The sequence below is a fragment of the Atractosteus spatula genome, chromosome 16 (assembly GCF_055471065.1).
Source record: "Atractosteus spatula isolate fAtrSpa1 chromosome 16, fAtrSpa1.hap1, whole genome shotgun sequence".
In the NCBI taxonomy this organism is placed as follows: Eukaryota; Metazoa; Chordata; class Actinopteri; order Semionotiformes; family Lepisosteidae; genus Atractosteus; species Atractosteus spatula.
Genome location: NC_142721.1, coordinates 17,193,238 through 17,220,017, shown reverse-complemented (window position 1 = coordinate 17,220,017; position 26,780 = coordinate 17,193,238). Strand labels below are relative to the sequence as shown.

The 26,780-nt window shown below is 59.7% G+C and overlaps 1 protein-coding gene across 12 annotated transcripts in view; it reads left to right on the top strand.

The window, feature by feature from the left end:
* dagla (diacylglycerol lipase, alpha) overlaps positions 1 to 26,780 on the top strand; it is a 58,566-nt gene extending 31,786 nt beyond the window's left edge. For 2 of the 12 annotated variants that reach the window (XM_088934703.1, XM_088934704.1), the window contains 19 exons: positions 3,466 to 3,583; positions 4,705 to 4,916; positions 5,697 to 5,798; positions 6,376 to 6,514; positions 6,607 to 6,694; positions 7,313 to 7,447; positions 9,727 to 9,804; positions 10,086 to 10,210; positions 10,287 to 10,437; positions 11,390 to 11,473; positions 15,563 to 15,640; positions 17,264 to 17,344; positions 17,435 to 17,577; positions 18,239 to 18,307; positions 18,671 to 18,743; positions 18,990 to 19,189; positions 19,480 to 19,609; positions 21,855 to 22,018; positions 23,141 to 26,780. In XM_088934703.1, the coding sequence (XP_088790829.1) occupies positions 3,489 to 3,583; positions 4,705 to 4,916; positions 5,697 to 5,798; positions 6,376 to 6,514; positions 6,607 to 6,694; positions 7,313 to 7,447; positions 9,727 to 9,804; positions 10,086 to 10,210; positions 10,287 to 10,437; positions 11,390 to 11,473; positions 15,563 to 15,640; positions 17,264 to 17,344; positions 17,435 to 17,577; positions 18,239 to 18,307; positions 18,671 to 18,743; positions 18,990 to 19,189; positions 19,480 to 19,609; positions 21,855 to 22,018; positions 23,141 to 24,197 (3,204 nt within the window). In that variant the 5' untranslated portion in view covers positions 3,466 to 3,488 and the 3' untranslated portion in view covers positions 24,198 to 26,780. Of the gene's footprint in view, positions 1 to 2,645; positions 2,766 to 3,465; positions 3,584 to 4,704; positions 4,917 to 5,696; positions 5,799 to 6,375; positions 6,515 to 6,606; positions 6,695 to 7,312; positions 7,448 to 9,726; positions 9,805 to 10,085; positions 10,211 to 10,286; positions 10,438 to 11,389; positions 11,474 to 15,562; positions 15,641 to 17,263; positions 17,345 to 17,434; positions 17,578 to 18,238; positions 18,308 to 18,670; positions 18,744 to 18,989; positions 19,190 to 19,479; positions 19,610 to 21,854; positions 22,019 to 23,140 lie in introns of those variants that run through there. The other 10 variants (XR_016094303.1, XR_016094306.1, XR_016094301.1 and 7 more) reach the window with 10 other exon arrangements.

The following is a 26,780-nucleotide window of genomic DNA, read 5'->3' as shown; positions in this document are numbered from 1 at the left end:
AGCCTGGAGAATCTCAGACTGCTCTGTCAGTGTCAGTGTGAGTCTGATTATAATCCCAGTTAATAACTAATCCAGCTCCCAGTCCAGTCAGTCTAGCCTGGAGAGTCTTAGACTGCTCTGTCAGTGTCAGTGTGAGTCTGATTATAATCCCAGTTAATAACTAATCCAGCTCACAGTCCAGTCAGTCCAGTCCAGCTTGGAGAGTCTCAGACTGCTCTGCCAGTGTCAGTGGGAGTCTGAGTATAATCCCAGTTAATAACTAATCCAGCTCCCAGTCCAGTCAATCCAGCCTGGAGAGTCTCAGACTGCTCTGTCAGTGTCAGTGTGAGTCTGATTATAATCCCAGTTAATAACTAATCCAGCTCACAGTCCAGTCAATCTTGCCTGGAGAGTCTCAGACTGCTCTGCCAGTGTCAGTGGGAGTCTGAGTATAATCCCAGTTAATAACTAATCCAGCTCCCAGTCCAGTCAATCCAGCCTGGAGAGTCTCAGACTGCTCTGTCAGTGTCAGTGTAGTCTGATTATCATCCCAGTCAATAACTAATCCAGCTCACAGTCCAGTCCAGCCTGGAGAGTCTCAGACTGCTCTGCCAGTGTCAGTGGGAGTCTGATTATAATCCCAGTTAATAACTAATCCAGCTCACAGTCCAGTCAGTCTAGTCTAGCCTGGAGAGTCTCAGACTGCTCTGTCAGTGTCAGTGGAGTCTGATTATATTCCCAGTTAATAACTAATCCAGCTCACAGTCCAGTCAGTCCAGTCCAGCCTGGAGAGTCTCAGACTGCTCTGTCAGTGTCAGTGGAGTCTGATTATACTCAAGAGGGGAGAGAGTGAGAAGGAGTGAAAGAGGGAAGTTGTGTGTGAAAAGAGCTGAAGAACGTTGTACAAGGGAGGAGGGCGGAAGTGAGATTATGAAGCAGAGTGCGGGAGTGAAAGTCAGGCTTTCCAGTATGTCAGAGAGACACATCTGAAACAGCAGGAGACAGGGAGAGGCCCGAGGTGAGAGAGGGAGGGGAGGGGAGAGGCCAGAGGGGAGAGAGAGGTGACAGAGAGAGGGAGGGAGGGGAGGGAGGGGAGAGAGAGGGAGGGGAGGGAGAGGGGAGACACAGGGAGAGGCCCGAGGTGAGAGAGGGAGGGGAGGGGAGAGGCCAGAGGGGAGAGAGAGGTGACAGAGAGAGGGAGGAAGGGAGGGGAGGGAGAGAGGGAGAGAGGGAGAGAGGGGAAGGAGGGGAGGGAGAGAGGGGAGGGAGGGGAGAGAGAGGGAGGGGAGGGAGAGGGGAGACACAGGGAGAGGCCAGAGGAGAGAGAGAGGGGAGACACAGGGAGAGAGAGGGAGGGGAGGGGAGGGGGAGGGAGGGAGGAAGGAGAGAGGGGAGACAGGGAGAGGGAGGGGAGAGAGGGGTTGTAGTCCTGGCCTGGGGAGGGAGGGAGAAATGGCGTCTGTGAGACAGTGAAAGGAGGGAGGAAGGGGTCCAAGATGTCTTATTATGAAATCCTGTACTTCTGCTTCTAAAGGCAGAACTCTCTCAGCATGGTCACTGTGTGTGTGTGTCTCTCTCGGCGTGCTCACTCCTCTGTGTGTGTGTGTGTCTGTCTCTCTCGGCGTGCTCACTCCTCTGTGTGTGTGTGTGTGTGTGTGTGTGTGTGTGTCTCTCTCGGCGTGCTCACTCCTCTGTGTGTGTGTGTGTCTCTCTCGGCGTGCTCACTCTTTTGTGTGTGTGTGTCTCTCTCGGCGTGCTCACTCCTCTGTGTGTGTGTGTGTGTGTCTCTCTCGGCGTGCTCACTCCTCTGTGTGTGTGTGTCAGTTCAGTTCAATTCAATTCAAGGTGCTTTATTAGCATGACCAATGGGTACAATCAGTGTTGCCAAAGCAAATGAAAGTAATGATATTTACATTAAACAAAACAAAAAATAAAAGTAAAATAAAATCTACAGACATATTACAGACATTTACAACAAAGACATATTATAAAATATTGACATATACTGTAGGCGGCTGGAGCATTATTGGGAGACAGACTCACTGTTCCTCAGGCTGTGACAGGAGATCACATACTGGGCTGCCAGTTCAACTGAGTTCCCTCCTCCCTCTCCCAGTAGGATTGGACCCGTTGTGATTCTGGCTGGTGTGGGAACTCTGGGATTAGATTTCTGAGTTTAGGGAAGAATGTTTCTCTAATCCCAGAGTATCTGTCACAGTGCAGTAGGAAGTGCACCTCTGTCTCTATTTCTCCCCGCTGGCAGTGGGAGCACAGCCTGTCCTGTCTGGGCAGCCAGGTCTGCCTGTGTCCAGTTTCTCTGGCCAGGCTGTGGTCACTGAGCCTGTACTTGTCAGGGTCTGTTTCTTTTTGCTGTTTCTTATCTTGGTCAAATATTCGGCTAGTGTGTATTGTCTGTTTAGGGTTCTGTAGCATTCCAGTTTATGTTGTGTTTGTGTATGTGTGTCCCAGTGTGTGAGATACTGCTGTTTGATCTGTGCTGTGATGTGGTTGAGTCTGAGTTGTGGTGCTCTAGCAGTGCTGTCCTGATGCTGGTTAGTGTCGGTGTGGCTCAGGTCAGTGGGGTGGGGTGTTTGTCCCATTGAGTGTACTCCTGGTCTGTGAGGGGACCCCACACTTCACTGCCGTATAGGGCAATTAGTTGGATTACACTTTCAGATATTTGGAGCCAGATTCTTGTTGGTGGGTTGATGTTGAAGAGCCTCCTTCTTGTGTAGAAAGCCCTGAGTGCCTTCACTGCCAGGTCAAAACTCCCAGATGAGCTGATGGTGAGACCGAGATATGTGTAGCTGGATGTGTGCTCCAATGTGTTGTTGTTCAGTGTAAATTTGTACCTGTGTGTGTTTTTCTGGTGTGTGCGTGTCTCTCTCTCTCTCATCGTGCTCACTCCTCTGTGTGTGTGCGTCTCTCTCTCGGTGTGCTCACTCCTCTGTGTGTGTGCATCTCTCTCTCGGTGTGCTCACTCCTCTGTGTGTGTGTGTGTCAGCGTGCTCACTCCTCTGTGTGTGTGCGTGTCTCTCTCGGCGTGCTCACTCCTCTGTGTGTGTGCGTGTCTCTCTCGGCGTGCTCACTCCTCTGTGTGTGTGTGTGTGTGTGTGTGTGTGTGTGTGTGTGTGTGTGTCTCTCTCGGCGTGCTCACTCCTCTGTGTGTGTGTGTGTCTCTCTCTCTCGGCGTGCTCACTCCTCTGTGTGTGTGCCTGTCTCTCTCGGCGTGCTCACTCCTCTGTGTGTGTGCGTGTCTCGGCGTGCTCACTCCTCTGTGTGTGTGCGTGTCTCTCTCGGCGTGCTCACTCCTCTGTGTGTGTGCCTGTCTCTCTCGGCGTGCTCACTCCTCTGTGTGTGTGTGTGTCTCTCTCTCTCGGTGTGCTCACTCCTCTGTGTGTGTGCCTGTCTCTCTCGGCGTGCTCACTCCTCTGTGTGTGTGTGTCTCTCTCGGCGTGCTCACTCCTCTGTGTGTGTCTTCCTCAGGGCTCTGAGTGGTTGCCGTGACGATGCCGGGGATGGTGGTGTTTCGTCGCCGGTGGTCAGTGGGCAGTGATGACCTGGTGCTCCCGGCTCTCTTCCTTTTCCTGCTGCACTCTGCATGGTCTGTGTCACTCCTCTGACTCCCCTTCTCTCACTCTCACTCTTCTGTCTCACTCTCCTCTGTCTCTCTCTGACCCCTCTGTCTCACTCTCCTCTCTCTCTCTCTCTGACCCCTCATTTACAATAAAGACATGTCATAAAATATTTACATATACTGTAAACATACTGAGCATTACTGGGAGACAGACTCACTATCTGTTCCTCAGGCTGGGACAGGAGATCACACACTGTATTATTATTATTGAGAGACAGGCTCACTGTCTGTTCCTCAGGCTGGGACAGGAGATCACACACTGTATTATTATTATTGAGAGACAGGCTCACTGTTCCTCAGGCTGGGACAGGAGATCACACACTGTATTATTATTATTGAGAGACAGGCTCACTGTCTGTTCCTCAGGCTGGGACAGGAGATCACACACTGTATTATTATTGAGAGACAGGCTCACTGTTCCTCAGGCTGGAACAGGTGATCACACACTGTATTATTATTGAGAGACAGGCTCACTGTCTGTTCCTCAGGCTGGGACAGGAGATCACACACTGTATTCTTATTATTGAGAGACAGGCTCACTGTTCCTCAGGCTGTGACAGGAGATCACACACTGAATTATTATTATTGAGAGACAGGCTCACTGTCTGTTCCTCAGGCTGTGACAGGAGATCACATACTGGGCTGCCAGTTCAACTGAGTTCCCTCCTCCCTCTCCCAGTAGGATTGGGACCCGTTGTGATTCTGGCAGGTGTGGGAGCTCTGGGACTAGATTTCTGAATTTAGGGAAGAATGTTTCTCTAATCCCAGAGTATCTGTCACAGTGGAGTAGGAAGTGCACCTCTGTCTCTATTTCTCTCCGCTGGCAGTGGGAGCACAGCCTGTCCTCTCTGGGCAGCCAGGTCTGCCTGTGTCGCCCAGGCCTGTGTCTCTCTCTCTCTGACCAATCTGTCTCACTCTTCCCTCTCTCTCTGAGCCCTCGGTCTCACTCTCCTCTCTCTCTCTGGGCCCTCGGTCTCACTCTCCTCTCTCTCCTCTCTCTCCTCTCTCTCCTCTCTCTCCCTCTCTCCCTCTCTTCTCCCTCTCCCTCTCTCTCCCCTGTGTCTCACTCTCCTCTCTCCTGCTCCCAGGCTGGTGGTTCTGTCTGTGGTTCTGTTCGGCCTGCCCTACGGGTCGGACTCGTCGTGCTCGGTGACGCTGGTGGATCATGGCCGGGGGTATGTGGGCATCCTGGTGAGCTGCCTCATCTGCGAAAGCGCCATCATGTGGCTGAGTATGAGGGGCACCATCCTGTACACTGAGCCCCGGGAGGCAGTGCAGTACGTCCTGTACATCAGGCTGGGTGAGTATGGACTGCACACGCCCTAGCACACTGGACTGGACTCCACTGGACACGCCCTAGCACACTGGACTGGACAACACTGGACACACCCCCTAGCACACTGGACTGGACAACACTGGACACACCCCCTAGCACACTGGACTGGACTTCACTGCACACACCCTAGCACCCTGGACTGGACCGCACTGGACACGCCCTAGCACCCTGGACTGGACCACACTGGGCACGCCCTAGCACCCTGGACTGGACTACACTGGACACGCCCTAGCACACTGGACCGCATTGGACACACCCTAGCGCGCTGGACTGGACCACACTGGACACACCCTAGCGCGCTGGACTGGACTGGACCACACTGGACACACCCTAGCGCACTGGACTGAACTGTACTACACTGGACACACCCTAACGCACTGGACTGTACTACACTGGACACACCCTAGCGCACTGGACTGAACTGTACTACACTGGACACACCCTAACGCACTGGACTGTACTACACTGGACACACCCTAGCGCACTGGACTGGACTGGACTACACTGGACACACCCTAGTGCACTGGACTGGACTACACTGGACACACCTTAGCGCACTGGACTGGATGATGGTGTCTGCTGCAGTAGGACAGACTGTGAGCGAGTGTGTGAAAGACCCCAGTCCCCAGTATGGGGGTTCAGGGGTCTTCGCACTGTCTGGGCTCGCGCACTTGGATGTTTAGCGGCCTCTAGTGGCCTGGTGGTGCGGTGTGAGCGCCGGACTGACTGACTGTCGCCCTGCAGCGATCCTGCTGGTGGAGCTGCTGTACGCGGTCGTGGGCATCGCCTGGCTGGTGCAGTACTACCAGCCCTGCTCTGACTTCACGGCCAAGAACGTCACCCTGGGTAAGGGGCCATGGGCCAGGGGATGGGGCAGGGGCAGGGGCAGTTGGGGGGGTGCTGGAGCCTGGGGCAGGAGCAGGGGGACAGGGGCAGGGGCAGTTGAAGGGGTGCTGGAACCTGGGGCAGGAGCAGGGGCAGGGGCAGTTGAGGGGTCCTGTTGGCTGGGGTGGGTGGAGGGGGATGGGGCAGGGGCAGGGGCAGTTGGGGGGGTGCTGGGGACTGGGGCAGGTGCAGGGGGGCAGGGGCAGTTGAAGGGGTGCTGGAACCTGGGGCAGGAGCAGGGGCAGGGGCAGTTGAGGGGGTTCTGTTGGCTGGGGTGGGTAGAGGGGGATGGGGCAGAGGCAGTTGCGGGGGTGCTGGGGACTGGGGCAGGTGCAGGTGGAAGCGGCCGGCACTGGGGGTGAAATTGGTTGGGGCCTGGTGCGTGGGCAGGAGCAGGGGGGCAGGGGCAGTTGAAGGGGTGCTGGATCCTGGGGCAGGGGCAGTTGAGTGGGCGCTGGTGCCTGGGGCAGGTGCAGGGGGACAGGGGTGAGCCCTCCCCTTCCTGTGCTCTGAGCCCTCCCCTTCCTGTGCTCCACAGGAATCGTGGCCTGCAATTGGCTGGTCATCCTCAGCGTCTGCATCACCATGATGTGCACCTTCGACCCCACGGGCCGCACCTTCGTCAAGCTGAAGGCCACCAGGAGGCGCCAGCGCAACCTGACCACCTACACCCTGAGGTAGTGCAGGGAGGGGGCGGGGGGCACCAGGGGGGGCTGTAAAAACCACGACGCTGTTGACCTCCCTCTGCTCCTCTCCCCCTCTGGCTCAGACACCGGCTGGAGGAGGGCCAGGCCAGCAGCTGGTCCCGCAGGCTCAAGTTCTTCATGTGCTGCACGCGGGCGCAGGACTCCCAGTCCGTGAGTACCGCCCTCTGCTGCGCACGCGCCTCTTGGCTTCACCCTCTCCCAGCAGGACTCGGTATGAAACCGCAGCGTCCGTTCTGTTGGGACTATAGCTGACGGTTCGTCTCTCACTGGCCAACCGGGATGCCCTGATCACTGTCACAGTGTCCAGTGTCCAGTGTCACGCTGTCACAGATGGGGACCGGGCCTCCCGATCCAGAATCTCACAGAGTCACGGATGCGGACCGGGCCTCCCGATCCAGAATCTCACAGAGTCACGGACGGGGACCGGGCCACCCCGATCCAGAATCACACAGAGTCACGGACGGGGACCGGGCCTCCTGATCCAGAATCACTCAGAGTCACGGACGGGAACCGGGCCTCCTGATCCAGAATCACACAGAGTCACGGACGGGGACAGGGCCGCCCCGATCCAGAATCACACACTGTCACAGACGGGGACCGGGCCTCCCGATCCAGAATCACTCAGAGTCACGGACGGGGACCGGGCCACCCCGATCCAGAATCACTCAGAGTCACGGACGGGAACCGTGCCTCCTGATCCAGAACCGCTCGCGGACAGCCAGGGCTCGAACCCCAGCTCCTTCACCCTGTGCCCCTGCTCTGTGCCAGGATGCCTACTCAGAGATCGCCAGCCTGTTTGCGGAGTTCTTCCGGGACCTGGACATCGTGCCCAGTGACATCATCGCGGGCCTGGTGCTGCTGCGGCAGAGGCAGAGGGCCAAGCGCAGCGCGACGCTGGACCAGGTGGGCCGGGGCGAGGAGAGGCGGCGGGCAGGCGGGCTGCGGGCGGGTGGGCAGGCGGGCAGTGGACAGTGGGCAGCGGGTGGGCGATGGGCAGTGGACAGCGGGTGGGCAGTGGACAGTGGGCAGGCAGGCGGGTGGCCGGCGGGTGGGTGGGAAGGTGGGCAAGTGGGCAGTGGACAGCGGGTGGGCAGTGGGCAGTGGACAGCGGGTGGGCAGCGGGCCGTGAGTAGGCGGTGGGTGGGCAGTGGGTGGCGGGTGGTTGGGTAGTGGACAGTGGGCAGGCGGGCGGGTGGCCGGCGGGTGGGTGGGAAGGTGGGCAAGTGGGCGATGGGCAGTGGACAGCGGGTGGGCAGTGGGCAGTGGACAGCGGGTGGCCAGTGGGCCGTGAGTAGGCGGTGGGTGGGCAGTGGGTGGCGGGTGGTTGGGTAGTGGACAGTGGGCAGGCGGGCGGGTGGTCGGCGGGTGGGTGGGAAGGTGGGCAAGTGGGCGATGGGCAGTGGACAGCGGGTGGGCAGTGGGCAGTGGACAGCGGGTGGGCAGTGGGCCGTGAGTAGGCGGTGGGTGGGCAGTGGGTGGCGGGTGGTTGCGTAGTGGACAGTGGGCAGGCGGGCGGGTGGTCGGCGGGTGGGTGGGAAGGTGGGCAAGTGGGCAGTGGGCAGTGGGCCGTGGGTGGGCAGTGGGTGGCGGGTGGTTGGGTAGTGGACAGTGGGCAGGCGGGCGGGTGGTCGGCGGGTGGGTGGGAAGGTGGGCAAGTGGGCGATGGGCAGTGGACAGCGGGTGGGCAGTGGGCAGTGGGCAGTGGGCAGCGGGTGGCCAGTGGGCCGTGAGTAGGCGGTGGGTGGGCAGTGGGTGGCGGGTGGTTGGGTAGTGGACAGTGGGCAGGCGGGCGGGTGGTTGGCGGGTGGGTGGGAAGGTGGGCAAGTGGGCAGTGGGCAGTGGACAGCGGGTGGGCAGTGGGCAGTGGGCAGCGGGTGGCCAGTGGGCCGTGAGTAGGCGGTGGGTGGGCAGTGGGTGGCGGGTGGTTGGGTAGTGGACAGTGGGCAGGCGGGCGGGTGGTCGGCGGGTGGGTGGGAAGGTGGGCAAGTGGGCAGTGGGCAGTGGACAGCGGGTGGGCAGTGGGCAGTGGACAGCGGGTGGCCAGTGGGCCGTGAGTAGGCGGTGGGTGGGCAGTGGGTGGCGGGTGGTTGGGTAGTGGACAGTGGGCAGGCGGGTGGGTGAGTGGGTAAGCAGGCGATGGGCAGTGGACAGCGGGTGGGCAGTGGGCAGTGGACAGCGGGTGGGCAGTGGGCCGTGAGTAGGCGGTGGGTGGGCAGTGGGTGGCGGGTGGTTGCGTAGTGGACAGTGGGCAGGCGGGTGGGTGAGTGGGTAAGCAGGCAATGGGCAGTGGACAGCGGGTGGGCAGTGGGCAGTGGACAGCGGGTGGGCAGTGGGCCGTGATTAGGCGGTGGGTGGGCAGTGGGTGGCGGGTGGTTGAGTAGTGGACAGTGGGCAGGCGGGTGGGTGAGTGGGTAAGCAGGCAATGGGCAGTGGACAGCGGGTGGGCAGTGGGCAGTGGGCAGCGGGTGGGCAGCGGGCCGTGAGTAGGCGGTGGGTGGGCAGTGGGTGGCGGGTGGTTGGGTAGTGGACAGTGGGCAGGCGGGCGGGTGGCCGGCGGGTGGGTGGGAAGGTGGGCAAGTGGGCGATGGGCAGTGGGCAGCGGGTGGGCAGTGGGCCGTGAGTAGGCAGTGGGTGGGCAGTGGGTGGCGGGTGGTTGGGTAGTGGACAGTGGGCAGGCGGGCGGGTGGTTGGCGGGTGGGTGGGAAGGTGGGCAAGTGGGCAGTGGGCAGTGGACAGCGGGTGGGCAGTGGGCAGTGGGCAGCGGGTGGGCAGTGGGCCGTGAGTAGGCGGTGGGTGGGCAGTGGGTGGCGGGTGGTTGGGTAGTGGACAGTGGGCAGGCGGGCGGGTGGTTGGCGGGTGGGTGGGAAGGTGGGCAAGTGGGCGATGGGCAGTGGACAGCGGGTGGGCAGTGGGCAGTGGACAGCGGGTGGGCAGTGGGCAGTGGACAGTGGGCAGCGGGTGGCCAGTGGGCCGTGAGTAGGCGGTGGGTGGGCAGTGGGTGGCGGGTGGTTGGGTAGTGGACAGTGGGCAGGCGGGCGGGTGGTCGGCGGGTGGGTGGGAAGGTGGGCAAGTGGGCGATGGGCAGTGGACAGCGGGTGGGCAGTGGGCAGTGGACAGGTGGGTGGGTGGGCGAGCAGTGGGCAGTGGTGGGACAGCGCACTCACAGTGTCTTCTGCCCGCAGGGGAATAATGACATCCTGACCTTCCTGTCCGGAATGCCGGTCACCCGGAACACCAAATACCTGGACCTCAAGAACTCGGTGTGTCCAGTCAGTGTGTCTGTATGAACCCCTCTCTCTCTCAGTGCAGTGTTCATGTACTGGAGTGTCCAGTCAGTGTGTCTGTATTAACCCCTCTCTCTCTCAGTGCAGTGTTAATGTACTGGAGTGTCCAGTCAGTGTGTCTGTATTAACCCCTCTCTCTCTCAGTGCAGTGTTCATGTACTGGAGTGTCCAGTCAGTGTGTCTGTATTAACCCCTCTCTCTCAGTGTTCATGTACTGGAGTGTCCACTCAGTGAGTAGTAACCCCTCTCTCTCTCAGATGGAGATGACCATGTACAGACAGGTGTGCTACTACATGCTTTTTGCCATGGCTGCGTATGGGTGGCCCATGTACCTGATGAGGACCCCGGCCTGTGGGCTCTGCCGGCTGGCCAGCTCCTGCTCGTGAGTGTCGCTCTGCACTGTCCGCTGCTGCCGCCCCTCGCTCTGCGCTGCTGACCGCACCTCCCTCTGCCCACAGCTGCCTGTCTCTGTCTCCCTCACGCTTCTCCCAGTCCGTCACGGTGGAGGAGGACAACTGCTGCGGCTGCAACGTCCTGGCCATCCGCCGCCACTTCCTGGACCAGGACCTGAAGGAAGTGGACATCATCTACACTTCCTGTCACGACGCTGTGAGTCTGTGTGATTGTCGTTCTCGCTCCAGAGTCTGTCTGTCCTCTCTGGGCAGCCAGGTCTGCCTGTGTCCAGTCTCTCTGGCCAGGCTGTGGTCACTGAGCCTGTCCTCTCTGGGCAGCCAGGTCTGCCTGTGTCCAGTCTCTCTGGCCAGGCTGTGGTCACTGAGCCTGTCCTCTCTGGGCAGCCAGGTCTGCCTGTGTCCAGTCTCTCTGGCCAGGCTGTGGTCACTGAGCCTGTCGTCTCTGGGCAGCCAGGTCTGCCTGTGTCCAGTCTCTGTGTCCAGGCTGTGGTCACTGAGCCTGTCCTCTCTGGGCAGCCAGGTCTGCCTGTGTCCAGTCTCTCTGGCCAGGCTGTGGTCACTGAGCCTGTCCTCTCTGGGCAGCCAGGTCTGCCTGTGTCCAGTCTCTGTGTCCAGGCTGTGGTCACTGAGCCTGTCCTCTCTGGGCAGCCAGGTCTGCCTGTGTCCAGTCTCTGTGTCCAGGCTGTGGTCACTGAGCCTGTCCTCTCTGGGCAGCCAGGTCTGCCTGTGTCCAGTCTCTCTGGCCAGGCTGTGGTCACTGAGCCTGTCGTCTCTGGGCAGCCAGGTCTGCCTGTGTCCAGTCTCTGTGTCCAGGCTGTGGTCACTGAGCCTGTCCTCTCTGGGCAGCCAGGTCTGCCTGTGTCCAGTCTCTCTGGCCAGGCTGTGGTCACTGAGCCTGTCCTCTCTGGGCAGCCAGGTCTGCCTGTGTCCAGTCTCTGTGTCCAGGCTGTGGTCACTGAGCCTGTCCTCTCTGGGCAGCCAGGTCTGCCTGACGGAGAGCTGGGGTTCAGACGGACAGAGAGCCCCAGCCCAGAAGGGGGTCTGAGTGTTGGGGTGGTCAGAGCGCTCTACAGCCCTTCCAGTGCTGAACGGGCTCTGCTGATGACCAGCGATGACCGTGGCGTCACTGTTCTCGTCCTCTCGCCCAGGTGTACGAGACGCCATTCTTTGTTGCAGTGGATCATGGGAAAAAGAAAGTGGTGATCAGCATCCGAGGAACACTGTCACCTAAAGTGAGAGACCGACACTCCGGCTGACCGACACTCCGGCTGACTGATGGACTGACCGACACACAGACGCTCCCTCTGACCGACGCTCCCACTGACCGACACACGGACACTCTCACTGACCGACACACGGACACCCTCACTGAGCGACACCCTCACTGACCGACACACCGACACACGGACACCCTCACTGTCCGACACCCTCACTGTCCGACACACGGACACACTCACTGTCCGACACCCTCACTGTCCGACACACGGACACACTCACTGTCCGACACCCTCACTGACCGACACACTGACACTCCCACTGTCCGACACTCCCACTGTCCGACACACGGACACCCTCACTGACCGACACACGGACACCCTCACTGTCCGACACCCTCACTGTCCGACACACGGACACCCTCACTGTCCGACACCCTCACTGTCCGACACACGGACACCCTCACTGTCCGACACCCTCACTGACCGACACACTGACACTCCCACTGTCCGACACTCCCACTGTCCGACACACGGACACCCTCGCTGTCCGACACCCTCACTGACCGACACCCTCACTGACCGACACCCTCACTGACCGACACACGGACACCCTCACTGACCGACACTCTCACTGACCGACACACGGACACTCTCGCTGTCCGACACTCTCACTGACCGACACTCCCACTGACCGACACACGGACACCCTCACTGTCCGACACCCTCACTGACCGACACCCTCACTGACCGACACCCTCACTGACCTACACCCTCACTGACCGACACACGGACACCCTCATTGACCGACACTCTCACTGTCCGACACCCTGACACCCTCACTGACCGACACTCTCACTGTCCGACACCCTGACACCCTCACTGACCGACACACGGACACCCTCACTGACCGACACCCTCACTGACCGACACACGGACACCCTCACTGACCGACACTCTCACTGACCGACACACGGACACCCTCACTGACCGACACACGGACACCCTCACTGACCGACACTCTCACTGACCGACACACGGACACCCTCACTGACCGACACTCTCACTGTCAGACACCCTGACACCCTCACTGACCGACACCCTCACTGACCGACACACTGACACCCTCACTAACCGACACACGGACACCCTCACTGACCGACACCCTCACTGACCGACACACCGACACCCTCACTGACCGACACCCTCACTGTCCGACACACGGACACTCTCACTAACCGACACACGGACACCCTCACTGACCGACACCCTCACTGACCGACACACGGACACTCTCACTGACCGACACACTGACACTCTCACTAACCGACACACGGACACCCTTACTGACCGACACCCTCACTGACCGACACACTGACACCCTCACTGACCGACACCCTCACTGACCGACACACGGACACCCTCACTGACCGACACCCTCACTGTCCGACACACCGACACCCTCACTGTCCGACACACGGACACCCTCACTGACCGACACTCTCACTGACCGACACCCTCACTGACCGACACACGTACACCCTCACTGACCGACACCCTCACTGTCCGACACACTGACACCCTCACTGACCGACACCCTCACTGTCCGACACACGGACACTCTCACTGTCCGACACTCCCACTGACCGACACCCGGACACCCTCACTGACCGACACCCTCACTAACCGACACACGGACACTCTCACTGACCGACACCCTCACTGACCGACACACGTACACCCTCACTGACCGACACCTTCACTGACCGAAACACTGACACCCTCAATGACCGACACCCTCACTGACTGACACACGGACACTCTCACTGACTGACACACGGACACCCTCACTGACCGACACCCTCACTGACCGACACACGGACACCCTCACTGACTGACACCCTCACTGACCGACACCTTCACTGACCGACACATGGACACCCTCACTGACCGACACACGGACACTCTCACTGACCGACACCCTCACTGACCGACACACGGACACCCTCGCTGACCGACACACGGACACCCTCACTGTCCGACACTCTCACTGACCGACACACGGACACCCTCGCTGACCGACACCCTCGCTGACCGACACCCTCACTGACCGACACACGGACACCCTCACTGACCAACACCCTCACTGTCCGACACACGGACACCCTCACTGTCCGACTTGCTGACTGTCCGACACACGGACACCCTCACTGTCCGACACACGGACACTCTCACTGACCGACACCCTCACTGTCCGACACACGGACACTCTCACTGACCGACACACGGACAGCCTCACTGACCGACACCCTCACTGTCCGACACACGGACACTCTCACTGACCGACACCCTCACTGTCCGACACATGGACACCCTCACTGTCCGACACATGGACACCCTCACTGTCCGACACACGGACACTCTCACTGACCGACACCCTCACTGTCCGACACACGGACACCCTCACTGTCCGACATGCGGACACTCTCACTGACAGACACGCGGACAACCTCACTGACTGACACCCTCACTGTCCGACACACCGACACCCTCACTGACCGACACACGGACACACTCACTGACCGACACCCTCACTGACCGACGCACGGACACTCTCACTGTCCGACACCCTCACTGTCCGACACACGGACACCCTCACTGTCCGACACCCTCACTGACCGACACACTGACACTCCCACTGTCCGACACTCCCACTGTCCGACACCCTCACTGTCCGACACACGGACACCCTCGCTGTCCGACACCCTCACTGACCGACACTCTCACTGACCGACACACGGACACCCTCACTGACCGACACCCTCACTGACCGACACACGGACACCCTCACTGACCGACACTCTCACTGACCGACACACGGACACTCTCGCTGTCCGACACTCTCACTGACCGACACACTGACACTCCCACTGTCCGACACTCCCACTGACCGACACCCTCACTGACCGACACACGGACACACTCACTGACCGACACCCTCACTGACCGACGCACGGACACTCTCACTGTCCGACACCCTCACTGACCGACACACAGACACCCTCACTGTCCGACACCCTCACTGACCGACACTCTCACTGACCGACACACGGACACTCTCACTGACCGACACCCTCACTGACCGACACACGGACACTCTCACTGACCGACACTCTCACTGACCGACACACGGACACTCTCACTGACCGACACCCTCACTGACCGACACACGGACACTCTCACTGACCGACACTCTCACTGACCGACACTCCCACTGTCCGACACCCTCACTGTCCGACACACGGACACCCTCGCTGTCCGACACCCTCACTGACCGACACTCTCACTGACCGACACACGGACACCCTCACTGACCGACACCCTCACTGACCGACACACGGACACCCTCACTGACCGACACTCTCACTGACCGACACACGGACACTCTCGCTGTCCGACACTCTCACTGACCGACACACTGACACTCCCACTGTCCGACACTCCCACTGTCCGACACCCTCACTGACCGACACACGGACACACTCACTGACCGACACTCTCACTGACCGACACACGGACACTCTCACTGACCGACACCCTCACTGACCGACACACGGACACTCTCACTGACCGACACTCTCACTGACCGACACACGGACACTCTCACTGACCGACACTCTCACTGACCGACACACGGACACTCTCACTGACCGACACCCTCACTGACCGACACACGGACACTCTCACTGACCGACACTCTCACTGACCGACACACGGACACTCTCACTGACCGACACCCTCACTGACCGACACACGGACACTCTCACTGACCGACACTCTCACTGACCGACACACGGACACTCTCACTGACCGACACCCTCACTGACCGACACACGGACACCCTCACTGACCGACACTCTCACTGACCGACACACGGACACTCTCGCTGTCCGACACTCTCACTGACCGACACTCCCACTGACCGACACACGGATACTCTCACTGACCGACACTCTCACTGTCCGACTCACGGACACTCTCACTGACCGACACACGGACACTCTCACTGAGCTGACACTGTAACCCCTCTCTCTCTCTCGCCCTCAGGACGCGCTGACCGACCTCGCAGGCGATGCCGAGAGGCTCCCAGTCGAACGCCAGCACGGCATCTGGCTGGGACACAAGGTGGGGATCGGTCAGCCCGAGTTTGTCCACTGCTTAAGATTCAGGCCTTGTGATCGGGAGGGTCCCAGGTTCGAGTACCTCCTGACTCTGCCTCTGTCCTCCCTGAGTGAATCACTAGACCTCCCTGTTTCCCCTCTGTGTGTCTGTATGAACCCCTCTCTCTCAGTGCAGTGTTAATGTACTGGAGTGTCCAGTCAGTGTGTCTGTATGAACCCCTCTCTCTCAGTGCAGTGTTAATGTACTGGAGTGTCCAGTCAGTGTGTCTGTATGAACCCCTCTCTCTCAGTGCAGTGTTAATGTACTGGAGTGTCCAGTCAGTGTGTCTGTATTAACCCCTCTCTCTCAGTGCAGTGTTAATGTACTGGAGTGTCCAGTCAGTGTGTCTGTATTAACCCCTCTCTCTCAGTGCAGTGTTAATGTACTGGAGTGTCCAGTCAGTGTGTCTGTATTAACCCCTCTCTCTCAGTGCAGTGTTAGTGTACTGGAGTGTCCAGTCAGTGTGTCTGTATGAACCCCTCTCTCTCAGTGCAGTGTTAATGTACTGGAGTGTCCAGTCAGTGTGTCTGTATTAACCCCTCTCTCTCTCAGTGCAGTGTTAATGTACTGGAGTGTCCAGTCAGTGTGTCTGTATTAACCCCTCTCTCTCAGTGCAGTGTTAATGTACTGGAGTGTCCAGTCAGTGTGTCTGTATGAACCCCTCTCTCTCAGTGCAGTGTTAATGTACTGGAGTGTCCAGTCAGTGTGTCTGTATTAACCCCTCTCTCTCAGTGCAGTGTTAATGTACTGGAGTGTCCAGTCAGTGTGTCTGTATTAACCCCTCTCTCTCTCAGTGCAGTGTTAATGTACTGGAGTGTCCAGTCAGTGTGTCTGTATTAACCCCTCTCTCTCAGTGCAGTGTTAGTGTACTGGAGTGTCCAGTCAGTGTGTCTGTATTAACCCCTCTCTCTCTCAGTGCAGTGTTAATGTACTGGAGTGTCCAGTCAGTGTGTCTGTATTAACCCCTCTCTCTCAGTGCAGTGTTAGTGTACTGGAGTGTCCAGTCAGTGTGTCTGTATTAACCCCTCTCTCTCTCAGTGCAGTGTTAGTGTACTGGAGTGTCCAGTTAGTGTGTCTGTATTAACAGCTCTCTCTCAGTGCAGTGTTCATGTACTGGAGTGTCCAGTTAGTGTGTCTATATTAACCCCTCTCTCTCAGTGCAGTGTTCATGTACTGGAGTGTCCAGTCAGTGTGTCTGTATTAACCCCTCTCTCTCAGTGCAGTGTTAATGTACTGGAGTGTCCAGTCAGTGTGTCTGTATTAACCCCTCTCTCTCTCTCAGTGCAGTGTTAATGTACTGGAGTGTCCAGTCAGTGTGTCTGTATTAACCCCTCTCTCTCAGTGCAGTGTTACTGTACTGGTGTGTCCAGTCAGTGTGTCTGTATTAACCCCTCTCTCTCAGTGCAGTGTTCATGTACTGGAGTGTCCAGTCAGTGTGTCTGTATTAACCCCTCTCTCTCAGTGCAGTGTTAATGTACTGGAGTGTCCAGTCAGTGTGTCTGTATTAACCCCTCTCTCTCAGTGCAGTTTTAATGTACTGTGGTGCCCAGTTAGTGTCTATAGTAACAGCTGTCTCTGTCTCTCTAGGGGATGGTGTACTCAGCAGAGTACATTAAGAAGAAGCTGGAGACAGAAATGATTTTGTCCCAGGCGTTCGGCAGAGATCTGGTACTGAGTGTGAGAGAGTGTGTGTTTGTCTCGCTGCGCGCTGCTCTTTCTGGTGTGCTGATGAGCCTGTCTCTGCTGTGTGTCGGGCAGGTCAGGGGGACGAAGCACTATGGCCTTGTGGTCGTTGGTCACTCTCTGGGCGCAGGAACTGCAGCCATCCTGTCCTTCCTGCTGCGGCCCCAGTATCCCACGCTGCACTGCTACTCCTACTCTCCCCCCGGGGGGCTGCTCAGGTGGGGTCAGCAGAGGGGCTCTTTTCCGGACATAGACTGAGAGGGACCAGGGACGGGCTGAGACAGACTGGGGACAGACAAAGTGAAATAGGGAGTGAGAGACAGACTGGGGAGGGACAGTGAGAGAGAGAGACGGAGCGACAGACTTGGGACAGGCAGAGAGAGAGACAGACTGGGGACAGTTAGACTGGGGATGCACAGAGAGACAGGGAGGGAGAGACAGACTGGGGATACCAAGACGGAGACAGGAAGAGAGACACACTTGGGACAGACAGACAGAGAGAGAGAGACCGACTGGGGACGCACAGAGAGAGACGGGGAGAGACAGACTGGGGACAGACTGAAACGGAGACAGGGAGAGAGAGACACACTGGGGACAGAAAAAAAAATAGGGAAAGAGAGACTGACTGGGGAGGGACAGTGAGAGAGAGACAGACTGGGGATGGGCTGAGAGAGGGAGGTAGCCTGGGGACAGACAGAGAAAGAGAGAGAGACTGGAGATGGACAGTGAGAGAGAGACAGACTGGGGACAGACTGAGAGAGAGAGAGAGGTAGCCTGGGGACAGACTGAGAGAGAGAGAGAGGTAGCCTGGGGACAGACAGAGAAAGGACAGAGGCATGTCTGTCACCGTGCTCACCTGTCTCTCTCTCTGCCTCACAGTGAGGATGCAATGGAGTATTCGAAGGAGTTTGTCACCTCAGTGGTTCTGGGGAAGGATCTGGTACCCAGGTCAGTGCCACAGTGCCAGTCTCCTTGTGTGGGTGTGGGTGTGGGTGTGGGTGTGGGTGTGAGTGTGAGTGTGAGTGTGAGTGTGGGTGTGGGTGTGGGTGTGGGTGTGGGTGTGAGTGTGAGTGTGAGTGTGAGTGTGAGTGTGAGTGTGAGTGTGAGTGTGGGTGTGGGTGTGGGTGTGGGTGTGGGTGTGGGTGTGGGTGTGGGTGTGGGTGTGGGTGTGGGTGTTCACGTTCACCTGTGTTTGCTGTGTGTGTCTGAGCGCAGGTGTCTATGGGCAGTTGTGTGTGGTGTGTGTGTCTGTGGGCAGGTGTGTGTGGTGTGTGTGTGTGTGTTCACCTGTGTTTGCTCTCTGCCCGACAGGATCGGCCTCTCTCAGCTGGAGGGGTTCCGTCGCCACCTGCTGGAGGTCCTGCAGAAAAGCAACAAGCCAAAGGTGGGCAGTGTTATGTTGTTGCAGTTTGTTGAGCAGTTTGCTTCCAGTACGGTGTTGTCAGTGTGAGGTCACGCCCCTGGCAGGAGAGTCGCACTCGGTGTGTTTTTGCTGGGAGAGCTCTGTTTGGCGTGTGTTTGGCGTGTGTTTGGCGTGTGTTTGGCGTGTGTAATGCGTTTAGCGTGTCCGTCTTGCACTGTGCAGGCTGCTCTCACAGTCTCCCTCTCTGCTCCTCTCTCCTTTGCTCAGTGGAGGATTATTATGGGGGGAACAAAGTGTATCCCCAAGTCGGAGCTGCCCAACGATGATGACCCCACGGTGACCTCTGTCCCCAGCTCCGGGCAGTGGCTCCACCCCAGCGATCTCAGCATTGCACTGTCCGCCAGCACCCCGCTGTACCCCCCCGGCCGTATCATCCACGTCGTGCACAACCACCCCCCGGAGAGCTGGTGAGGACAGAGGGGTCTACAGACTAAAGAGACTCAGTTCCTCCAGCCTGTCAGTGTGGGACACTCCCTTCAGACTAAAGAGACTCAGTTCCTCCAGCCTGTCAGTGTGGGACACCACTCACCACTCACTTAGACTATGACAGGAGATCACACACTGTATTATTATTATTATTATTATTATTATTATTAGGAGTGAACCTGTCTCTCTTTCTCTCCCTCTGCAGGAGTAGTGAACCTGTCTCTCTCACTCTCTCTCTGCAGCAGCAGTGAACCTGTCTCTCTCTCCGCAGGTGCTGTGGCCAGGAGGACCCCACCTACTCTGCGCTGTGGGGTGATAACCGGGCGTTCGACGAGGTCATCATCTCTCCCGCCATGCTGAACGAGCACCTGCCACACGTCGTGATGGAGGGACTCTACAAGGTTGGGGCAGCTGACCGGGGCAGGGGGGCAGGGGGGCAGGGGGGCAGGAGGGCAGGAGGGCAGGAGGGCTGGGGCAGGGGGGGGGGCTGTAGTTTCCCCTGGACTGGGTTCAGAGTGGGACCAGATTCCTGCTGCGGTCCGGGCTTGTCCTGGTGCCAGGGCGGCCTGCCGCGGATCAGACTGCTGGCTGTACCTGTGCGGTCAGTGAGGAGGAGGAGGAGGAGGAGACAATGAATGCAGCGCTCGGACCTGAGGTCGAGTGTCTTGCTGGCCATGACTGGACCGTGCCGGGCCCTGCCGGACCCTGCTTGGCTCGGATGAACTCGGCTGGGTGGCGCTGGACTCTGCTGGTCTTGACCGGACCTTCTTGGCTCAGAAGAACTCTGCTGGACTCTGCTGTTGTGTGGTGGACCAGATGGTGGGAGAGTCACAGCTGCAGTGGTTTTAGTGCTGTGAGTCTGTGTGAGTCTGTGTGAGTCAGCAGGGTCATTAGTCAGTGTCTCTGCCCCTCTGAGGGTCGGTCTGCCTGCCTGTCTGTGGATCTGTGGGTCCGTCTGTCTCTCCGTGGGTCTGTCCATAGGTCCATCTGTCTGTGGCCCGAGTGTCTGTCTGTCTGTCTGTCTGTCTGAGTGTCGTGTGTCTGACGCCACGTGCTGATGTCTCTACAGGTGATGGAGGTGTTCTTACTGGAAACCAGTGCTTCCAGTACAGAGCAGAGAGAGGCAGAGTGTGTGGTACCAGAGTCTGTGTGTGACACGGGCTCGACTGGCCCAGACAGCTGCTCCCCCACTGCAGCCCAGAGGGACCCTGTGGCCTTCAGCAGCTGAGAGCAGCTCTCTCGAACCCTGGACCCCTGGGATCCCCACCGTTGCCCGGCTACCAACCCCCCCCCCCCCCCCGCGCCTCCCTGCGGGATCAGATCTTCGGGATCTCTGGGACCTCTGGCTCACACATGTCAGATCCTGCCCACCGATCCCAGATAGAGAGTGACTCCTCGAACCCGGAGCGGGCAGGCAGCTCTCAGCTGACCCCCGCGTCCTCGCCCCGCAGCCTGCTGGATCTCCGGGCCCCTGAGAGCACAGAGAGCGGCCCTCTGAGCCACAGTCACTCTGAGTCAGTCTCCAGTCTGCCCCACTGCCTGTCTCTCTCTCTCTCTCTCCCCTGCCTGTCTCTCTCTCCCCCCTCCCCCCCCGCCTGTCAATTCAATTTTTCAATTCAGAGTGCTTTATTAGTATGAATCAGTGTTGCCAAAGCAAATAAAAATAATAAAAATAAAGTGAAACAAAACAAAAATAAAAGTAAAATGAAATCTATAGACATATTACAGACATTTACAACAAAGACATATCATAAAATATTTACATGTACTGTAGACAGATGGAGCATTATTGGGAGACAGGCTCACTGGTCCTCAGGCTGTCTCTCTCTCTCTCTCCCCTCCTGTGACTGAGATCACACTGGACAGTCCCTGAGAGACACTGTGTCTCTTAATGTTTCCACTTGTAACACCTGCCTGCTGTCAATAATAAAGCTGTTGGAGTCTGTCCTCTGTTCCTCGTCCTGTTGTCTGGGTTTGAGTCCTGATCCGATGACGTCCCGCACTGAAGCTCGACATCCCTTCTGTCACAACAGCGCAACCTCTCTACAGGCCTGGTCTCAGTCTGACCCGGGTGCTGTGGTACTGGTCTCAGTGTGATCAGTCCTGCAGTATGTATGTGTATAAACAGGCTTATAAGGTCTGCAGTGAGAGTCTGTCCAGGTGTGTACAGACAGGGTCTGCAGTGACAGTCTGTCCAGGTGTGTGAGAGGCTGTCCAGGTGTGTACAGACAGGGTCTGCAGTGACAGTCTGTCCAGGTGTGTGAGAGTCTGTCCAGGTGTGTACAGACAGGGTCTGCAGTGACAGTCTGTCCAGGTGTGTGAGAGTCTGTCCAGGTGTGTACAGACAGGGTCTGCAGTGACAGTCTGTCCAGGTGTGTGAGAGGCTGTCCAGGTGTGTACGGACAGGGTCTGCAGTGAGAGTTTGTCCAGGTGTGTGAGAGTCTGTCCAGGTGTGTACAGACAGGGTCTGCAGTGACAGTCTGTCCAGGTGTGTGAGAGGCTGTCCAGTTGTGTACGGACAGGGTCTGCAGTGAGAGTTTGTCCAGGTGTGTGAGAGTCTGTCCAGGTGTGTACAGACAGGGTCTGCAGTGACAGTCTGTCCAGGTAGTGTGCTTTCTCACTCTTTCACTCTCCCTCTCTCTCCAGGTGCTAGAGAACTATAATAAAGGGAAGACTGCACTCCTCTCTGCTGCCAAGATCATGGTGAGCCCCACTGAGGTTGACCTGAACCCCGAGATGACATTCCTGGGTCCCCCCAACTTGTCCGAACCGTCATCCCCCCAGCAGCATCGTCGGAACAGCAGTGTTCGGTCAGTCTCTGTGTCTGCATAACATCTGCCCCTGTGTCTGTGGGTGCGTGTGCTCTACTCTGTCTGTTCTTCTGTCCTTGTGCCTGCCTGCCTGCCTGCCTGCCTGTCTGCCTGTCAGTCGGTCGGTCGGTCGGTCTGTCTGCCAGTCTGTCTGCCTGTCGGTCTGCTAGTCTGCCTTCCTGTGTGTCGGTCAGTCTGTGCACCTGCCTGTCGGTCAGTCTGTGCTCTTGGGCCGTCCCCAGCTGGCTTCGGGGTGACTCCAGGAGTGCCTGTCTATCTGTTTAACCATGTCTGTGTCTCCCATCTCTCCCTCCCTGTGTATCTGTTTAACTATGTCTGTGTCTCCCATTTCTCCCTCCCGTCTGCCCCCAGCGTGGAGATGCTCGTTAGTGCTGCTTGTTCCCTGAGCTTCTGTCTCCCTTGTCCAGCTCCCAGTCCCTCCCTCAGCTCCGTACCCCTGTCCCTCCCTCAGCTCCGTACCCCTGTCCCTCCCTCAGCTCCGTGTCCCAGTCCCTCCCTCAGCTCCGTGTCCCAGTCCCTCCCGCAGCTCCGTGTCCCAGTCCCTCCCTCAGCTCCGTACCCCTGTCCCTCCCTCAGCTCCGTACCCCTGTCCCTCCCTCAGCTCCGTGTCCCTGTCCCTCCCTCAGCTCCGTGTCCCAGTCCCTCCCTCAGCTCCGTGTCCCAGTCCCTCCCGCAGCTCCGTGTCCCAGTCCCTCCCGCAGCTCCGTACCCCTGTCCCTCCCTCAGCTCCGTGTCCCAGTCCCTCCCTCAGCTCCGTGTCCCAGTCCCTCCCGCAGCTCCGTACCCCTGTCCCTCCCTCAGCTCCGTGTCCCAGTCCCTCCCGCAGCTCCGTGTCCCAGTCCCTCCCGCAGCTCCGTACCCCCGTCTCTCCCTCAGCTCCGTGTCCCAGTCCCTCCCTCAGCGCCGTACCCCTGTCCCCCCTGCCGTGTGGTATCCGTGTCCCTCCTGCCATGTCGAATCCGTGTCCCTGCTGCAGCTCCGTATCCCTGTCCCTCCTGCCGTGTGGTATCCGTGTCCCTGGCGTGTTGTATCCGTGTAGACTGTAATATAACCCCTCTGCCCTCCGGCTCCCCTCTCCCTCTGCCCCTGCGTCTCTTCCAGGAGCTGTGCGCGGTCGGAGATCTCCCTGGAGGGCTTCTCGGAGGCGCCGCCGGTGCCCGTGCCCGGCGTGCTGCGGGGCGCGCGCGACCGGCTGGCGCTGGAGCTGCGGGAGCGCCGCGCGCCGCTGGCGGTGATGGAGAGCCTGTCGGACGCCGAGTCGCTGTACAGCCTGGACTCGCGGCGCTCCTCGGCCGCGCTGCGCGGCTCGCCCGGCCTGGGGGGGCTGCCCTTCCCCGTGGACGCCCCCATCCCGGAGGAGAACCCCTCGCTCAGCTCGCGGACCGAGCTGCTGGCGGCCGACAGCCTGTCCAAGCACTCCCCCGAACCCGGGCCCCCGTGGGCCGGCCAGCTGGGGCCCTGCTCCCCCTCGCCGGCGGGGTGCCACAGCCCCCCCGAGGACGCTGCAGGGCAGTACCGGCCCGGCTTCTACCCCTGCCCGCCCCCCCCGCCGGAGGGCCGCGCCGCGCCGCCCCCCCACCAGGGGGCGCCCTGCTCCCGCGCGCCGGCAGGGCCCGGAGCCCAGCAGACTGCGTCGCTCGAGGGCGACACCCCTCCGGGCCACAGGAGGGCGCTGACGGGGCTCCCCTCCGTCTACAGCCCCCGGGGCTCCCCCCCACACAGACACGGGGCGGCTGAGGGGCGGGGGCAGAGGGGCAGCTGGGCAGGAGGCGCGGACCAGGCGGGGGTCTCCCTGTCCCTGCCCCTGCCCCTGCCCAACGGGGGCCCCCCCAGCCAGGCCGTGCTGGAGTTCGCCCAGTTCATCGACGCCCTCTTCTGCCTGGACCGCAGCAGCCCGCCGCTGGAGCTGTCGGACGAGGAGCCCGAGTCGGGCCGCGGCTCGGAGCCGCCCGGGGACCGCCGGCTGCTGGCCCGCGCCACGCTGGAGCCCAACCTGGTGCCCAAGCCCCCCCGCACCTTCGCGGGCTCGGCCGGCCCGTCCTCCGGCATCTCCCTCTCGCCCTCCTTCCCCCTGTCCTCCTCGGGCGAGCTCAACGACCTGTCGCCCTCCGACAGCCTGGCCGCGCCCCCCGAGCGCCCCCTGTCCTCCGCGGTGTAGCGGCGCCGCCCTGCTGGTCACCCCGGCGCGGCGGCTGGAAGGACTGGTCTCCACAGAGGGTTTCCAGGGGTGGGGTGTGCCGAACTGACTGGGCGCGGGCCGCGGTGGGCTCGGGGGGCACGGGGTGGGGAGTTTGGGGGGATTTTATTGAAAAAGCTGACAACCTGCTGCTGCGCTGATACTGGACACTGATCGGGACACGGCTGTAGATCGCGCTGCCCCACGCTGCCTCACAGTGGCAGAGTGTGTAGCTCTGGGCTGAAGGAGTCTTGATGGGGTTCGTTCGGAGTGCAGATGGGCTTCAGAGCTGAAAGTGTTTGAATGTGTAACCAGGTGAGAGGACAGGTGTGCTGGCCTGGGGGAGAGCTGTAGAGGACAGGTGTGCTGGAGGTGAGAGCTGTAGAGGACAGGTGTGCTGGCTCGTGGGAGAGCTGTAGAGGACAGGTGTGCTGGAGGGGAGAGCTGTAGAGGACAGGTGTGCTGGAGGGGAGAGCTGTAGAGGACAGGTGTGCTGACCCTGGGGAGAGCTGTAGAGGACAGGTGTGCTGGCCCGGGGGAGAGCTGTAGAGGACAGGTGTGCTGGAGGCGAGAGCTGTAGAGGACAGGTGTGCTGACCCTGGGGAGAGCTGTAGAGGACAGGTGTGCTGGAGGTGAGAGCTGTAGAGGACAGGTGTGCTGGCCCGGGGGAGAGCTGTAGAGGACAGGTGTGCTGGAGGCGAGAGCTGTAGAGGACAGGTGAGCTGGAGGTGAGAGCTGTAGAGGACAGGTGTGCTGGAGGTGAGAGCTGTAGAGGACAGGTGTGCTGACCCTGGGGAGAGCTGTAGAGGACAGGTGTGCTGGAGGTGAGAGCTGTAGAGGACAGGTGTGCTGGCCCGGGGGAGAGCTGTAGAGGACAGGTGTGCTGACCCTGGGGAGAGCTGTAGAGGACAGGTGTGCTGACCCTGGGGAGAGCTGTAGAGGACAGGTGTGCTGACCCGGGGGAGAGCTGTAGAGGACAGGTGTGCTGACCCGGGGGAGAGCTGTAGAGGACAGGTGTGCTGGAGGTGAGAGCTGTAGAGGACAGGTGTGCTGGAGGGGAGAGCTGTAGAGGACAGGTGTGCTGACCCTGGGGAGAGCTGTAGAGGACAGGTGTGCTGGCCCGGGGGAGAGCTGTAGAGGACAGGTGTGCTGGAGGTGAGAGCTGTAGAGGACAGGTGTGCTGGCCCGGGGGAGAGCTGTAGAGGACAGGTGTGCTGGAGGTGAGAGCTGTAGAGGACAGGTGTGCTGGCCCGGGGGAGAGCTGTAGAGGACAGGTGTCCCTGCCTGGCACTCCAGTGGCTCCTCAGAGTCCACCTCAAATTCTGCAGCAACCTGCAAGGAGCAGGGCCAGGGGTGGCAGGTTTGTTTCTGTAGGTCAAAGCTCCCCTTTTAAAATGTCCTAGCCTCCCGCCAACGTCTCCTGCCAAGACTCCTTTCTGTGGGCTGTGTGGGTGGTGTGGGCTGTGTGGGTGTCCGAGTCCGGTGTCGCTCCAGACAGAGCATCAAGCTCATAGGGAGGGAGAGCAGCTCTGCACACTGCCCCCTCAGGCCTGGAGGGGAACTGCTGTCAGTGCACGCCAAGCCCCACCCCAGGAAGGGACTGGAGAGATCATGTAGACATACCTCATAGAGACGCTGTATACAATCACGAATGCTCTAGTCACTGACTGGACGTGCGACACTCAGTCCGTGGTCCCCAATAGATGCTTCCCTCCAGAATGTTCCTGCTTCTGGACTGTTTCCTGCCATCGTCCCCCCGCTGTAGTTACTGACTTGGAACACTATACAGTGATCACCCCTATGGCTGCTGCTTCTGACCGCAGGACACTGATAGTTCGCCTGCAGAGACGGCCGATGGTCCCGCACCCCTGCGGATGCTCCGCTGACGGATCTCTCTCCTGCAGCCCGCGGGCACACGCACCAGGTGGCATCGCTCTCCCTGCAGCCCGGGCCCATGGCGTCTGTACAGTCACTGACGCAGAGTCCAGCCGCTGTCGGTCGAGCCCAGAGAGGCGCGGGCAGCCCGGCTCCGGGGTTCTGGGGCTCTGATCCGGCTCCGGACCAACGGGGCCAGACTGAGTTTCCTGGGGAGCTGGGGAGCTGGGGTCCCCCCCTCCCCCTCCCCCTCCCCCCCTGCTGGACCAGGGCGCATGAGCGTGGACCCCAGGGCTCCTGTAAGCCCACCTGGCTGTGTGACTGTGTGAGGAAGGACAGGGTCTCCTCTCAGGCCGCTGTACAGAGAGGAACAGAGTCCTCGGAGTCAGCAGACACATCGGTAGCGATACGGAAGAGAGCTACTGGAATATACGAGCACAGAGGGAAGGAGAGAGGCGGGAGTCTGTTTGGCGGACCCCCTGGGCCTCTCGCCTTCCTCCTGGGACAGCTGCGCTCCGGATCCTCAGGAGGAGGACTGACAGGGAGACTGGGATTGTAGCAGAAGCCGGAGCTGCTCTGGGAATCCTGCTCCTGTGCAACTAGTGCCCCTCCCCCACTCTGCCACGAGAATGTACTTATTCCCTCCTCTCTCCTGCCTGGTCCATGATCCAATAAAGAATCCGTATGAAA